Source organism: Ranitomeya variabilis, chromosome 5 (genome assembly GCF_051348905.1).
Source record: "Ranitomeya variabilis isolate aRanVar5 chromosome 5, aRanVar5.hap1, whole genome shotgun sequence".
Lineage (NCBI taxonomy): Eukaryota > Metazoa > Chordata > Amphibia > Anura > Dendrobatidae > Ranitomeya > Ranitomeya variabilis.
Genome location: NC_135236.1, coordinates 550189717 through 550207608, shown reverse-complemented (window position 1 = coordinate 550207608; position 17892 = coordinate 550189717). Strand labels below are relative to the sequence as shown.

The window sequence follows — 17892 nt, the reverse complement described above, 5'->3', positions numbered from 1 at the left end:
TGGTACCACGGAGAGCACCACTGACGTAACTGTTCAAATATAGGCCATGTCCTCACTGGATCCTATAGATGGATATTGGTACCACGGGGAGCGCCACTGACGTAACTGTTCAAATATAGGCCATGTCCTCACTGAATCCTATAGATGGATATTGGTACCACGGGGAGCGCCAGTGATGTAACTGTTCAAATATAGGCAGTGTCCTCACTGGAGCCTATAGATAGATATTGGTGCCACGTGTAACACCATTGATGTAACTTAAAATATAGGGGTCTATAGATGGATATTGGCACCATGAGGAGCGCCATTGATGTAACTGTTCAAATAGAGGTAGTGAGCTCACTGGAGTCTATAAATGGATATGTTTAATGGGGGACCATGTGTACAAAACTACAGCATAAACGCTCCCTGCAAAGGCACAACGTGACAATAAATAGTAGACGATGCTGTGGGCGATCCATCCCCTCTTATCTCGACTGCCTCTAGTGATAAGGACAATGTAATACATAGACACCATAATATTGTGCTATGGCTTTTTGATAACGGAAATAACTACCCTATTTTTCAGATTATAAGATGCACTTTTTTTCCCCTAAATTAGGGGGGGAAATGGGAAGGGCTGCTTTATAATCCGGCTGTGATGGATTTTAATCTGGCCCTCTTCCCGAAGTGCACCGCAGTGAAAAGGATGGTAAGTGCGGGGACTCCTGACATTTTCTGAAAGCCCAGAGCTCGCCGCAACCTCGCACCACTGAACACCCCCTCCTCCCAGCCCAGAGCCCGCAGCATTGTCCCACTCTTGCTGCTGCCGTCAGCTTTCTACAGTAGCAATCCTGCCTCCTGGAACTCTGTTCCACCGCAGCCATCCCCAGTAAGTGGACAAAAAGACGCACTACCATTTTATTACTTTTTTTACTATTTTCCTTCCCAAAATTTGGTATGCCTTGTATGGTCCGGCGAATTTTATAATCCACAAAATACGGTATGTCTCTTTTCAACCAGAGGTGGTGTTTTTATGTAGATTTCCAACCCTTGGTCTCCTTACCTTTTGTGTTGTGAATTCTGTTCTTGGGCTCCCTCCTGTGGTCATGAGTGGTATTGTGTGAGTTCTGTTCTTGGGCTCCCTCTGGTGGCCTTTAGTGCTTACTGCGGGTCTGTAGCTGGAATCCAGCTGCCTCGTTTTCTGCTAGTCTGGCCTCTATTTAACTCCACCTGGACCTTCACTTTTTGCCTGCTGTCGTTGCATTCAGTACTGGTTCTGATCTCTCTGGACTTTCCTTGTGATCTGTCTCCTCCTGAGAAGCTAAGCCTTGCTAGTTCATGTTTGCTCATTATTTCCTTGAAAATGTTTCTCTGTATATGATGAGTTCTGTCCAGCTTGCTTATATGTAATATTCTCGCTTGCTGGAAGTTCTGGGGTGCAGAGTTGCGCCCCTCACATCGTGAGTCGGTGTGGGGGTTCTTGTACTTTCTGCGTGGATAGTTTTTGATAGTTTTTGTACCGACCGCACAGATCCCTGCTGTCTTCTGTCTATTTAGTGTTAGCGGGCCTCATTTGCTAAAAAACCTGTTTTCATTTCTACGTTTGTGTTTTCCCCTTAACTCACCGTTATTATTTGTGGGGGGCTGTCTAAAACTTTGGGGTGATTTCTATGAGGCAAGTGAGGCTTGCTTTCTCTCTAGGGGTAGCTAGTTTCTCAGGCTGTGACGAGGCGTCTAGGATTTTAGGTAACGCTCCACGGCTGCCTATAGTGTGTATTGATAGAATCAGGGTTGCGGTCAGTATAGCTCCCACATCCCCAGAGCTTGTCCTAAGGATTTCTGTTACTTAGCAGGTCAGTTTGTGATCCTTGCCACCAGGATCATAACACTTTTGGGCCCGAATGCAGCCAGTTCATTGGTATTTTCACCCCTGTGTACATACATGAAGTATTTGTGATCAAGGTTACTGTCTCTTTTTTTTCTAAATGTTTATAATTTTTTTAATTTTACAAAGCTTTTAGAATGAAAAACTTTTCTCTTACTTTTGTATTTGCTATTATTTTTTTTCTTTTCTAACAAACATCCCCATGTGTAAAGAAATTCATAATGTATATTATCATATATTAGTCACAGGTTTCCTTTTTTTCCTTGTAATTTGGAAACTTAACAAATTGGCATAGTGTAGAGAAAAGCAGGCTGTTTTCTGTTTGAAGGTGACCTTATATTAAATGAGGCAAGTTTTAGATTGCATACATGGACCATTGAATCTGTGCCCACCACTCTTGGGTGACATTGTAATAGATAGAGGAAGTCATGGCTCATTGACTCAATTCCATCCTTCTTACGCAGCAGGAAAAGCCTAACAGGTGTAAATGGACTCCTAATATACACCACATCTTTGCCTCTAATATGAATAATGTAAGGATGTCTTAAAACAGCTGTGATTTAGAAACAAAAGGAATATGCTGTATGCAAGGAAATTAGTTTTATTTACTCAGATTAATGGCATCACAAAATATAAAGACATTGGGGCATAGTTAAACACTTGGGTAATTCATTCATTAAATGACTTGTCCCTTTTCAGAAAACATTTTGCCATATGCTCAATTCATTATCAAAAAACAACCTGTGCTTTATTTACCCTCCCCATGTCCCGGCCTTGTGTTTCCAATGCTACCCTGATCACTGTTGATTGGTTGCAGCAGTGAAATATGAAGACAGCGCTGCAGCTAGTTACTGAGCTCAGCTGCTCTGTTTATGTAGATAGCATGAGACGCTGAGCTCTGTGATTGATTTTAGTACTGTTGATGTGATGTTACCGCTGCAGGCAAATAACAAAAACCATGAGAGCAGTGCTGGACATGGGGGGCGTAAGTGAATCCCATTTTTTCTTAATAAACTGAGTACATGGTTAAAAGTTTTCTGGAAGGACATAACTCTAATAATACACAGCTCTGGCAAAATTTAAGAGACACCGCATCAAAAGCCTGTCATGGGCAGCCCAATCTCCAGACCTGAACCCCATTGAAAACCTCTGGAATGCAATCAAGAGGATGATGGATAGTCACAAGCCATCAAACAAAGAAGAACTGCTTAAATTTTTGTGCCAGAAGCAGTGCGAAAGACTGGTGGAAAGCATGCCAAGATGCATGAAAGCTGTGATTAAAAATCATGGTTATTCCACAAAATATTGATTTCTGAATAGTGAAGAGAGAATATACTCGTTACTCGAGATTTCCCCAGCATGCTCGGGTGTCCTCTGAGTATTTTTAGTGCTCGGAGATTTAGTTTTCATCGCCGCAGCTGAATGATTTACATCTGTTCGCCGCAGCTGAATGATTTACATCTGTCAGCCAGCATAAGTTCATGTGGGGATTCCCTAGCAACCAGGCAACCCCCACATGTACTTATGCTGGCTAACAGATGTAAATCATTCAGCTGCGGCAATAAAAACTAAATCTCCGAGCACTAAAAAATACTTGGAGGACCCCCGAGCATGCTGGGGAAATCTCGAGTAACGAGTATATTCGCTCATCACTATTTCTGAACTCTTCCTGAGTTAAAACATTAGTATTGTTGTTTCTAAATGATTCTGAACTTGCTTTCTTTGCATTGTAGGGCAATTCTGCAGGGCTTCTCTAGGGAGAGATTGCTCCCTATTTAGTTATTATACTGCTTTTTGACCCCCACTTTTTTGCACCTTTTTCAATTTTTTGATCTTTTAAATAATCTAATAGAGGTCAATTTTTAGAGGTCTTTTTTTTGCTTTTTGGTGTTTAATAAAAATTATTATTACTCTGTTTGCCCCACGTTAAACAGCACATCCATTCCTATACATTTTTGCCAAACTTATTCGAAACTGATAGAAGTGGGATTTACATGTGAATTCAGATTTTTAAATCTGTAGCGTGCCTATTCTTTTGCAGAAATATTTTCGATTATACCCTTTGCAATTCATAGGGTGAAATCTTCTGCAAATCTGTGACACAATCAGTAACAAAATCACATATAACACATGTAAAATTTACTCCGGATTTGTAACAGATTTTCATCAAAATCTGTAGTGGAATATTCGTCTGGGTACACACTACATAAATATATGCATTTGGAATATTTTTGTATTTCGGGGCTTTTAGGGATAAAAGCTAAACAATTGTTATTTCACTTTCCTGCACTGTAATATACAGACAACAATCTCTTTTTCCTTTCTACATACAACCTCAGACAATGACAATATAAACCCAGGTACATCTTCTATTACCTGCACCCAGAGGCACTTGTTAATCAGCGTGGTATGTATTCATCTTTCATTTGTTCATCTTCTACACAATTCCTGCCATTGTCCAGGCCTTGCACAACAGCTGTTGCATTCAACTTGCAGCGCACGTGATCAATGCCTCTAACTATATTTGTTCCTTTACTGTTTGCGCTATACTCACTTTTCATTCTAGGTTTCACTCTGAGCACATACAAACCAGCAGGGGAATCTAAACCCAGCAGGTGCTAGTTCCATCCATCGGCTGTTGCTAAACTAATGACTTGTTGTATTATATATGAGTGGGCTAGATTCTGAGACTGGAGACGTTACCTGATGTCAGTAGTGTGCTGTGAATTGCTTTTCTATGTTCTACATTTAAACTAGACATATCACCTGAGCAAAAAATTGACTTAAATACCTTGTAAATATCCCTGAGCTCCCCTGATTCTGCAGCTCTTGCCTGTTTTGTGCAGTGCCACTCCAATACTGAGATATTCACACTTGAGCACAACAAGAGAAACTGGGCGATTCTTCAGAATCTTCTCAGAGCGTGTGCGCTTTCACGCCTCCCTCTCAAGCACTGCCAGTCACAGATCGGCAATGTCTGAGACTGCCAGACTTCTATATTACCTGCCAAGTTGTAATTGGCAGCATCTGGAAAGTCTAAAAGTGTTTACCTCCAGAGAAGACACTGAAGACATACCCAGTTGGTCTATAAGCAGAGATTTCACATACTACGCTCCAGAAGCCACAAATACTGTATAAATATCTCTACAATGGAGCAATGCAATGAAAGAAGGGAAGAAGCAGGGGAGCTCAGGTATTTTTACAAGTTATTTAACAGGATTTTACTAATCAAGTGACAGTCCTTTATAAGTAATAGTTGGTATTTACATAATGCATCATCATCTTGATGGAACAATGGTAGAATGCTTTTTCTAAAATATTTTGGTACCCTGTTTACTGTCAACTGTATACACTGATATAATGTATTAGATATGTTGGTTATTACATATGTACGGTATTATCACTGGGTGTACACCAGATTATACACCATTATAGTCTTTACCATAGCATGTGGAGCCTTTGTATCTCTATATGATTACCTCACATCATGGATTTTGTGCCAACAGCTAGGGTTCCTGACTCACATCCAAAGCAAGTCAGTAACACAAACTTTGATACTAATAAAACAAGGCAGGACACAAAGACTGACCAGTCAAAATAATAATATTTTACATGTGTCAATATGTTCAGTTGGCAGCCACAGTTACAGCAAAAGATATGGTCATGTGTATTAATTATTTTCATAAAATATTTAAAAACAAAGAATAATTGTGAGTTTACTGGGTTCAGTTTGTAACGTGGCACGTTTATCCAAGAGAATAAAAAGGATTGGTACACTGATTAATGAAAGATCAAGTTTCCGAATGATTCACATGTACCAGAAGGAATGTCATGTAGCAAAAGATGCAAAATTATTAAACAGGTATCATTATCATGGTAAATGCAGCCAGATGACCCTTCATGTTCTTTCTAGCAAGGTGCACCCTTGGTGTGGTTGAGCAATTCACGTGACCTCCTTCTTACCTACTTATTTTCCATCTATCTCCACCCTCCTCTCGGGTTCCTATTAAGCTAACGATGACAGTCAAGGAATAGTGGGTGAACCAAGTAGTTGGAAAGGTGCTCTGAGTTGGTTGGCCACACCAAGGGTATACTGAGGATTATTTCAGTAGCATATTTCAATAAAGAATGATTTCTGGCCAATGCAGCAACAGATTTGGACACTAAATGTATGATTTTTTTACTAAGACTATGTCCCCAACCATGAATGTGCTTGGTTTGAACATGCCTTTTGTGCTGACAAACTCCCTTTTAAAGTACTTAAAATTTTAGTTTCCACAGTAATTGAATGTTTCACAGTTTTACTGTATGTCATGAATGACCTCAATAGAATATGAATATATCAAGGTCTCTTTCAGTTTTTATCCTGTCAGCCTACAATAGAGATGAGTAAATTGCCTCCAGCCAAATAGAATTTCCTTCAAATTTTACAAAAGAGCAGATTTGCTAGCACTCATTTTGGTTATGGAAAGCCTGAAAGGGTTTAATCAATGTACTCCCAGGGTCCTCACCTTCATTGCCACGCAACCGGACTGCTTTGGGCTGTCCAGTCTTTAACACGTGGCACCTCCGACACAGACTATGTCCCTCAACATTATGTTATGACATCACAGGGCCTAGTATGCGTCATAGCCACCGCGCATGCCTGGTGCCAGAGGGAGATACTGCACATGGTAAGTATAATTTTTGTTAATTTTGTATTTCCTGTGTTTATTATGATCTGAGATTTCGGGAGACCTTAGAGCTTAATAATACAAATTCAATTCACATAATTTCTTGACCTAATTCAAGAGATTTTCCCATCCTTTGTCAACACTAAGATTTGCAATATAAAATTCTACAGTCAAAATTGAACTTAAAGGGTCACCTTATCTCTTATTTGTTGCCGGACTTTCTCCCTTTCTAATTCCATCCTGGCATGTTTGGCCTTTCTTTCATCCTCCTGTTGACGAAGAGCTTCCTGTCTTTCTTCTTCCTTTTTTTGGGCATCTGGATCTTTCTCCTCTTCACCTCCGAGCATCTTACCCATATCCTTAGTTGCCCCTGTGTGCAATGGGAAACACATGAAAGCAAACTGGAGCAAAATACTGTAGAAATCAATATCTTAGTTATGTGGTTAGAATGAAATACATTTTAGATTTCAGTTGTCACTTATTTATGCTTATTATTTCATGTATCGCTTCAGTATTAGCACATGTAACTTCACTACAATGCACAGCTGTACTATATGCATGATATGGTACATTTCCTCTACGCTTGTCATCTATAGACCCCGCTGTTCACATAACCCCCATTATTACATCTTACACTATTTACACTGTTATATTACATCTCAGCGAGTCATCTCATTATACCTAGTTTTCAAAATCTATCCAAGGAGAAGGAATATATTAGTACTGAATATGTAGAGGATAGTCAAACCTCCCAATACTCTCTAAGAGTTAAGGCCGGAGTCACACTAGCGTAGAATATGGACGAGGGCTTTGTGAGAAAACATCGCATAGCACTCGGACCATTGTTAATCTATGGGGCTATGGGGAAGCTCACATCAATGTATATTTTCTTAGGTGTATTAGACGTGCATGTAAAATCGCAGCATGGTGTGATTGTACACGTATATCGGCCGAGTCTCGCCAATGCAAGCCTATGGGTGCGAGAAAAACTCGGACACCACACGGACCATCAGGGTGTCTTGCGAGAAATATACACACATTTTCCTCATTTCTGCCCATTGAGCCATTATATTCAATGAGGAAAAGCAGTGAGAAATGTAAAGCCATACAGATGTCATACAGATACATAGGTGTGAGAAAATCGCATCATCACATTGCAAACGCATTACACAAGGATGACCATACGGAGAACACTTGTGCAACTCTTGACAGGGAGACTCAGACCGATTTTCCATACATTTAGTGTGACCCCGGCCTTAAAGTGTAGGCTTGATGTCCGTTTCAGAAAGACCTGCCCCCACGGATATTATATTCAACATGTAAAACTCATCAGCTTCTTGTCAATGATATAGTTGGAGCTCAGATTATTGTTAGGTCAATAATTCAGTCATCTCGTAGACAATTTCAGAGTTGGGGCCACCGGACACACACTGGCACCTTAGGATATTTGGGTAAGATAGACAGCAATATTTGGATACTGATATTTATGATGGCTGATTCATGACTTAGGATGCAGTATGTTATTGGGCATAATAGCCCCCTATATAGAGCACTATGCACTTTATAGTTATAACCGCTAGTTACTAAATGAGGAATATGTCCCTATGACATCTGCATGTATCACTTCTGAGCCCCAGGTGCTACGCTTTTCAGTGTGGTTGTTCCGCCATACATGTGCTATAACGTGCACTTTGTCTATTTATATTTGTGGTTACTTCTGTTTATATGTGTTTCAATAAAATTTGTTATACCATTTTATCATTTTGTGGGTGTATATACTCTGCAGTTTTTTGTAGGATTTATATGTTAGGTGAGTTTGCCCTATTTGATTCTATGTCCATTACGGGGTGTTTCCCCGTTGTAATCTGATATGCATCAGTGGTATCTGTATTTAATTTCAGAGTACTAGTCCATCAGTAAGTCTAGGTGGTTATTTTATAAAATTCAAGCTGGATTCAGATACCAGCTTTTGGTGTAGTTTTGGAAACTACTAAAGTGGTTACATTAGAAAAAAATTGGGATTTTGGGGACATCAACTTTCCTAGACAATGTTAATTCGATTCTATGCAAATTGAATTTGTATAATATTTTTGGGAACGCATTGAGATCCACAGAAGTTGAACAATTTGCAACTCGATACATGCAAAATGATAAAAATGCTAGCTGCCGTTTTACACAATGTAGAAGATAGCATCTGCCAGAGAAGCTCACATGAAGTTAGAGAGTGGTTGGATAGCCTTTTATATAATGCCTTGTAGTCATCACTTCACATACTATAGCTGTTATGACCTGGTGGGTACGGAGCGGTACTGAGATTACCTGGTGGGTAAAACCAATCATGGACTCGCTTAGAGGAGGTAGCAGCTCCACAGACAGTAATCACTGATAAGACCTAGTGAATACGGAGCAGCACTGAAATGACCTAGTGGGCAAAACAAAAGTAGTACTAGCTCTGAGGAGGTGGTAACTTTACTGACCGCAATCCCTACTCCTAACACCAACACTAGAAATAGCTGTGGAGCGTACCTAACTCTGTCTAGACGCCTCTGCACAGCCTAAGAACTAGCTACCCCTGAAGATGGAAACGGAAAGCTATCTCGCCTCAGAGAAACCCCCAAAGGAAGATAGCCCCCCACAAATATTGACGGTGAGTGGAGAGGGAAATGACAAACTCAGAAATGAAACTAGTTTTTTTTAGCAAAGGAGGCCAGTACTATCTAAATAGACAGAGATAGAAAAGGTTACTGTGCGGTCAGTATAAAAACTAAAAATCCACGCAGAGTTTACAAAAATAACCACCACACCGACTCACGGTGTGGAGGGGCAAATCTGCGACCCCAGAGCTTCCAACTAGCCGGAATATTTCATAATGACAAGCTGGACAAAGAGACATAAATTGAACTGAACAAAAGGTCATAAGCAGGGAAAACCCCAAAAACTAGCAGACTTATCTTAAGCTGGAAATGGACTGGCCAACAGAGAACTTCCAAGAAAGGACAGAATCCACAGGAAATACATTGACAGCTGGCATCCACTACAGCCAAAAGCCCAGTTAAATAACAAGGCCAGGAAACCGATTAGTGAACGCAGCTGCTAAGTTCCACTTGAAACCACCAGAGGGAGCCCAAGAGCAGAACTCCCAAAAATACCATTAGCAACCACAGGATGGAGCCCAAGAACGGAATTCACAACAGTACCCCCCCTTGAAGAGGGGTCACCGAAGCCTCACCAGAGCCCCCAGGCCGATCGGGACGAGCCAAATTAAAAGCACGTACCAAATCGGCAGCATGGACATCGGAGGCAAAAACCCAAGAGTTATCCTCCTGGCCATAACCCTTCCACTTGACCAGATACTAAAGTTTCCGCCTTGAAAGACGAGAATCCAAAATCTTCTCCACCACATATTCCAGCTCCCCCTCAACCAACACCGGAGCAGGAGGGTCAACGGAGGGAACCATGGGCACCACATATCTCCGCAACAAAGATCTATGGAACACATTATGAATGGAAAACGAAGCTGGAAGGGCCAAACGAAAAGACACCGGATTGATAATTTCCGAAATTCCGAAATCCTATAAGGACCAATAAAACGAGGTTTGAACTTAGGGGAAGAGACCTTCATAGGAACATGACGAGAAGACAACCAGACCAAATCCCCAACCCGAAGCCGGGGACCAACGCACCGACGGCGGTTAGCAAAACGTTGAGCCTTTTCCTGAGACAATGTTAAATTGTCCACCACATGAGTCCAAATCCGCTGCAACCTGTCCACCACAGCATCCACCCCAGGACAGTCCGAAGGCTCAACCTGCCCTAAAGAAAAACGAGGATGAAAACCAAAATTGCAAAAAAAAGGCGAAACCAAAGTAGCCGAACTAGCCCGATTATTAATGGCAAACTCGGCCAACGGCAAGAAGGTAACCCAATCATCCTGATCAGCAGACACAAAGCATCTCAAGTAGGTCTCCAAGGTCTGATTGGTTCGCTCCGTCTGTCCATTTGTCTGAGGGTGAAATGCCGAAGAAAAAGACAAATTAATGCCCATTCTACCACAAAAGGACCGCCAAAACATAGAAACAAACTGGGTACCTCTGTCAGACACAATATTCTCCGGAATACCATGCAAACGAACCACATGCTGGAAAAACAAAGGAACCAAATCAGAGGAGGAAGGCAACTTAGGCAAAGGTACCAAATGGACCATTTTAGAAAACCGGTCACAAACCACCCAGATGACAGACATCTTCTGAGACACAGGAAGATCGGAAATAAAATCCATGGAAATATGCGTCCAGGGCCTCTCAGGAATAGGCAAGGGCAAAAGCAACCCACTAGCACGAGAACAGCAGGGCTTAGCCCGAGCACAAATCCCACAGGACTGCACGAAGGAACGCACATCCCATGACAAAGAAGGCCACCAAAAGGACCTGGCAACAAAATCTCTGGTTCCAAAGATCCCAGGATGACCAGCCAACACCGAACAATGGATCTCATAAATCACCTTATTAGTCCATCTATCAGGAACAAACAATTTCCCCACAGGACAGCGGTCGGGTCTATCAGCCTGAAACTTCTGAAGCACCCGCCGCAAATCAGGGGAGATAGCAGAAAGAATCACCCCCTCCTTGAGAATACCAGCCGGCTCACGGACTCCAGGAGAATCAGGCAAAAAACTCCTAGACAAGGCATCAGCTTTCACATTCTTAGATCCCGCAAGATACGAGACCACAAAATCAAAACGGGAGAAAAACAAAGACCACCGAGCCTGTCTAGGATTCAAGCGCTTGGCCGACTCAAGGTAAATCAGATTCTTATGGTCGGTCAAGACCACAACACGATGCTTGGCTCCCTCAAGCCAATGTCGCCACTCCTCGAATGCCCACTTCATAGCCAACAACTCCCGATTGCCGACATCATAATTACGCTCAGCAGGCGAAAACTTTCTGGAGAAGAAAGCACACGGCTTCAACACAGAGCCATCAGAGCTTCTCTGAGACAAAACAGCTCCTGCCCCAATCTCAGAAGTGTCAACCTCAACCTGAAAAGGGAGAGAAACATCTGGCTGATGCAACACAGGGGCAGAAGTAAAACGACGCTTAAGCTCCTGAAAGGCCTCCACAGCCACAGAGGACCAATTCACCACATCACCACCTTTCTTGGTCAAATCGGTCAGAGGTTTAACCACAGTAGAAAAATTAGCAATGAAGCGGCGATAAAAATTAGCAAAGCCCAAAAATTTCTGAAGGCTCTTCACAGATGTGGGCTGAGTCCAATCATAAATAGCCTGGACCTTAACAGGGTCCATTTCAATAGCCGAGGTAGAAAAAATGAACCCCAGAAAAGAAACCTTCTGAACTCCAAAAAGGCACTTAGACCCCTTCACAAACAGTGTATTAGCACGAAGAATCTGAAATACCATCCGGACCTGCTTCACATGAGTCTCCCAATCATCGGAAAAAACCAAAATATCATCCAAATATACAATCATAAATTTATCCAAATACTCCCGGAAAATATCATGCATAAATGACAAACAGAGATGGAGCATTAGAGAGCCCGAAAGGCATCACAAGATATTCAAAATGGCCTTCGGGCGTATTAAATGCTATTTTCCATTCATCAACCTGTTTGATGCGGACCAGATTATACGCCCCTTGAAGGTCAATTTTGGTAAACCAGCTAGCCCCTTTGATCCGAGCAAACAAATCAGAGAGCAAAGGCAAAGGGTACTGGAATTTGACCGTGATCTTATTGAGAAGGCGATAATCTATACAGGGCCTCAAGGAGCCATCCTTCTTGGTAACAAAAAAGAACCCAGCTCCCAACGGTGACGAAGACGGGTGAATATTCCCCTTCTCCAAGGACTCTTTTACATAAGTCCGCAAAGCGGCATGCTCTGGCACAGACAGATTGAAAAGTCGACCCTTAGGGAACTTACAGCCAGGAATCAAATTAATAGCGCAATCACAGTCCCTATGAGGAGGCAGAGGACTGGATTTAGGCTCCTCAAATATATCCTGGAAATCTGACAAAAACTCAGGAACTTCAGAAGAAGGGGACGAGGAAATTGACATCAGAGGAATGTCACTATGTATCCCCTGACAACCCCAACTAGTCACGGACATAGATTTCCAATCCAGCACTGGATTATGTACCTGTAACCATGGAAACCCCAGCACAACCACATCATGCAAATTATGCAACACCAAAAAGCGAATATTTTCCTGATGTGCTGGAGCCATGTTCATGGCTAACTGTGTCCAGTACTGAGGTTTATTCTTGGCCAATGGCGTAGCATCAATCCCCCTCAAGGGAATAGGACTCTACAACGGCTCCAAGGAAAAACCACAGCGCTTGGCAAATTCCAGGTCCATTAAGTTCAGGGCAGCGCCAGAATCCACAAATGCCATTACAGAAAAGGACGACAATGAGCAAATCAGGGTAATAGACAAGAGAAATTTAGGCTGTAAAGTACTGATGGTAACCGACTTAGCAACCCTCTTAGTTCGCTTCGGGCAGTCAGAGATAGCATGAGTAGCGTCACCACAGTAAAAACACAGCCCATTCTGACGTCTGAACTCCTGCCGTTCTGCTCTCGTCAAAACTCTATCGCATTGCATAGGCTCAGAACTCTGCCCAGAAAACACCGCCATATGGTGCACCTCCTTACGTTCACGTAAGCGCCGATCAATCTGAATGGCCAGAGACATTGATTCGTTCAAACCAGCAGGCGTGGGAAACCCCACCATAACATCTTTAAGGGCTTCAGAAAGACCCTTTCTGAAAATAGCCGCCAGGGCATCCTCATTCCATTTTGTAAGCACAGACCACTTTCTAAATTTCTGACAATATATCTCTACTGCTTCCTGACCCTGACACAGAGCCAGCAAAATTTTTTCTGCCTGATCCACAGAATTGGGTTCGTCATAAAGCAGTCCCAGTGCTTGAAAAAACGAATCTATATTGAGCAATGCAGGATTGCCTGGCTCAAGGGAGAATGCCCAGTCCTGCGGGTCGCCACGCAGCAGAGAAATAACAATCTTCACCTGCTGAATGGGGTCACCAGAGGAACGGGGTCTCAGAGCAAAAAATAATCTGCAATTAATTTTAAAATTCAAAAACCTAGATCTATCCCCAGAAAACAAATCAGGAATAGGAATTCTAGGCTCAGAAACAGGAGTTTGAATAACATAGTCTTGGATACTCTGTACCCTTGCAGCGAGATGATCAACATGCTCAGACAAACCCTGAACCTCCATATCAGCACCCAGCTCCTGCACCATCCAAAAATCAAGGGGAAAAAAAAGGACAAAACAAGCAACACAAAAAAAAATGACTCAGAACTTTCTCTTCCCTCTTTTCAGATGCATTTAACACATTGTGGGCCAGCTGTACTGTTATGACCTGGTGGGTACGGAGCGGTACTGAGATGACCTGGTGGGTAAAACCAATCATGGACTCGCTTAGAGGAGGTAGCAGCTCCACAGACAGTAATCACTGATAAGACCTAGTGAATACGGAGCAGCACTGAAATGACCTAGTGGGCAAAACAAAAGTAGTACTAGCTCTGAGGAGGTGGTAACTTTACTGACCGCAATCCCTACTCCTAACACCAACACTAGAAATAGCCGTGGAGCGTACCTAACTCTGCCTAGACGCCTCTGCACAGCCTAAGAACTAGCTACCCCTGAAGATGGAAACGGAAAGCTATCTCGCCTCAGAGAAACCCCCAAAGGAAGATAGCCCCCCACAAATATTGACGGTGAGTGGAGAGGGAAATGACAAACTCAGAAATGAAACTAGTTTTTTTTAGCAAAGGAGGCCAGTACTATCTAAATAGACAGAGATAGAAAAGGTTACTGTGCGGTCAGTATAAAAACTAAAAATCCACGCAGAGTTTACAAAAATAACCACCACACCGACTCACGGTGTGGAGGGGCAAATCTGCGACCCCAGAGCTTCCAACTAGCCGGAATATTTCATAATGATAAGCTGGACAAAGAGACATAAATTGAACTGAACAAAAGGTCATAAGCAGGGAAAACCCCAAAAACTAGCAGACTTATCTTAAGCTGGAAATGGACTGGCCAACAGAGAACTTCCAAGAAAGGACAGAATCCACAGGAAATACATTGACAGCTGGCATCCACTACAGCCAAAAGCCCAGTTAAATAACAAGGCCAGGAAACCGATTAGTGAACGCAGCTGCTAAGTTCCACTTGAAACCACCAGAGGGAGCCCAAGAGCAGAACTCCCAAAAATACCATTAGCAACCACAGGATGGAGCCCAAGAACGGAATTCACAACAATAGCACAATCAATCAGGAGGAACCATTGTAGCCTGTATAAAAACAGAAGTAGGGAATGCAGCAGTCACTTTGGGATGAATATAGATAGTGAGAGGAAGTCACTATTCTATAGACAGTGTCCATTGTACTGCAGCTTTAGTGTCTGCAAGACAAAGCATGTCTGTGTCACGAACCACTGTAATGACTTTTTGAACGCCTGTTTTATTAGTCTAATTTAACATCCATACATACTAGGTAAATACTACAATAATACAACCTTGCTGCAGTTTTTTTTTTCTATTTATTCATAGCATTTCTTCATTCTTTTTTTTGGAAGGAGAGATGATTTTTACAAACATACAAAAGGGAATTTTAAAAAAATAGTGATTTCACTATCTACCTAGCAAAGTGTGCATGTCAAAAACCACTGATAGCTTGCACAATCATTTATTAAAGGGAGCCAGTCAGCACAGAATGACTGTTAAAGTACAGGCAGTCGGTGCTTCTTTTCGCATTGTATTATCCAAATTTGATATTCGTACATGCAACACCAAAAGACTAAACTGTTGTCATTACTGTTGTTTGTAGTGCTCCATACAGAATAATGTAAGGGCATTATACTGTATGGAGCACTATGTAGACATTATATTGTATGGAGCACTATGTGGGTCACTTTATACCATTTGTTCTGTCTCCGCCATCTAATTTGTTACCTCCGATTATCTGTTTGCATAATTTGCAGTTTCTCAGCCAGTATACATTACTTGATATATTCATACCTTTATTTGTAGTGCTTTGGCTCCCTCTAGCGGTCAGAGATATGTTGACTGTTCTATTTTTCTGTTATGTATTTTTTATGTCTGATTCTCCCTTGCAATGCATTATGGTAGCTCAGCCTACATTTCCCTCCATTATCCTTTCACTTCCAGTTTGCTCTCCAGGAAAGACGCTTGCACTTCATCCCCCTTGCGATTGCATTGCCGGTATGTCTTTATGCTCTCTGTAGATATTTCTGCTCTATATTAGCCTAGCTTAACCAGTTGCTCTCCTAGTTCAGTTACTAGCCTTCTAAATGTAATGCATAACGTTTATCATGTGTAGTATGTATTTGTTCTATACCATGTACTGATTCCATGTATATCATTGTTCACAGTTTCACCGCATCAATATACCACTACGTTTAATAAAGCACAGACTCAACCACAGTCTCCTTATTGGACCCGGTATAGCGGTTTAGCTGACTGGATAGCTACAATGAGCCTGCCTCATTTACTGAGGACAGAACAGTGAAACGGCAGCCATCCATCTAGTGGGATTCAAGTCACCGGCTACAGAGAGACTAAATACAGCTACAGCAATCTCTGCACAGCCAAGCACTTTCCCAAGACACCATGTCTCACAAATCGCATAGAACAAGATCTGTTACTTCCGTCTCCTCAAAGACAACATCCATCAGCAGCGCGGTCGCCATTGCCCGCGCAAATGCTGAAGCCGCCAAAATACGAGCGAGCTTTGCTGACCAAGAGATGCAACTTAAATTAGAAAAGGCACGCCTAGATGACGAAGAGAGAAGGTCACGCTTAGAGAGAGCCGACCAAGAGAGAAGGATGCAGTTAGAAAAGGCACACTTGGATGCCGCCTTAGAAAGCCTAGCAGCAAAATGGGAAGCTGCCGCAGCCCTCGCTGAAGCGGAATCGCTAGAAGCCGCGCAAAGTCCCAAGCTGCATAGCCAAAGCAGTACGTCGAGTCTGGAGTTTCCACTACAAGACTCACCACAACGCACATCTCAGTATGTTAATGAACTTCCTGATCCAAACTATAACCCTGAATCAGTACCAAAACAAGAATACGACGTCTCCAGCGAAGTGAGCGAGAGTCATCACGAGGCTCAGCTCCAGGACAGAAACAAACTCGAAAACGTGAGACAAAACAACTCTGCTAATGACTACCTTGCCCCTCACCAGGTAACCAATGTGGATCACCCTGCTTACAAACCATACGTCAGACCGAAGCAATACGACACCGGCTGGCGCCACCCTGAGGACACTAACAGGTATGAACGCACCTCACATCACTATGAGGACGATCCATCACCAGTGTACTCCACTGACAACCGGTTCACAACAGAATTTGCCAAGTTCTTCACACGACGTGAACTGGTTGCCAAGGGACTCATGAAATTCACTGACCAAGCTGAAGGTTACAGAGCTTGGAAAGCTTCCTTCCAAAATGTCATTAGAGACTTGGGGCTACAACACAGGGAAGAGATAGACCTGTTAGTCAAATACCTGGGAGAAGAGTCAGTCAAGCACGCAGTAAGGATCAGAGACATTAATATAAACCGCCCTGAGACTGGCCTCAAAGAGATCTGGAAGAGGCTGGATGAGTGTTACGGCTCTGCAGAAGTAATAGAAAAGGCCTTGTTCAAAAGAATCGATGACTTCCCTAAAATTTCTAACAAAGGTCTCCAGAAACTTAGAGAGCTAAGCGACCTACTAAAGGAAGTCCAAGTTGCCAAATACGAGGACGACCTACAGGGACTTGCATTTCTCGACACAGCCAGAGGTGTTAACCCTATAGTCCAGAAGTTGCCCTACAATCTACAGGAGAGGTGGCTCACACATGGTTCCACGTAGAAATACAAACACAGTGTTCCATTTCCTCCCTTCTCCGTTTTTGTAGACTTTATACACCAACAAGCGAGAATTAGAAACGATCCCAGCTTTGACTTTGCGATGCCATATACCACGCCGTCACCACCTGCAAATCCACGCAGAACATCTGTGGCAGTACACAAGACTTATGTTTCTTCTCCAGGTTCTAATTACAGGTCTGCTGGCTGCTCCCAATCAGAGACAAAGGTGCAGGACCCTGACAAGCAGTGCCCACTTCATCAGAAGCCTCATCCTCTCCTGAAATGCAGAGCCTTCAGAGGAAAATCTATGCTAGACCGCAGAAGCTTCCTGAAAGAGAACGGTATCTGCTACAAGTGCTGCTCGTCCACAACTCATCTCGCCAAGGATTGCAAGGTCAGTGTAAAATGCACAGAATGTGGCACCACAGA

The 17892-nt window shown here is 42.7% G+C and overlaps 1 protein-coding gene across 2 annotated transcripts in view; it reads right to left on the bottom strand.

Moving 5' to 3' along the window:
- Window positions 1-17892, bottom strand: part of CPLX2 (complexin 2) — a 307927-nt gene that overhangs the window by 44500 nt on the left and 245535 nt on the right. For both annotated transcript variants that reach the window (XM_077265892.1, XM_077265891.1), the window contains exon 3: window positions 6735-6910. In XM_077265892.1, coding sequence (XP_077122007.1) covers window positions 6735-6910 — 176 coding nt within the window. The remainder of the gene's footprint in view (window positions 1-6734; window positions 6911-17892) is intronic.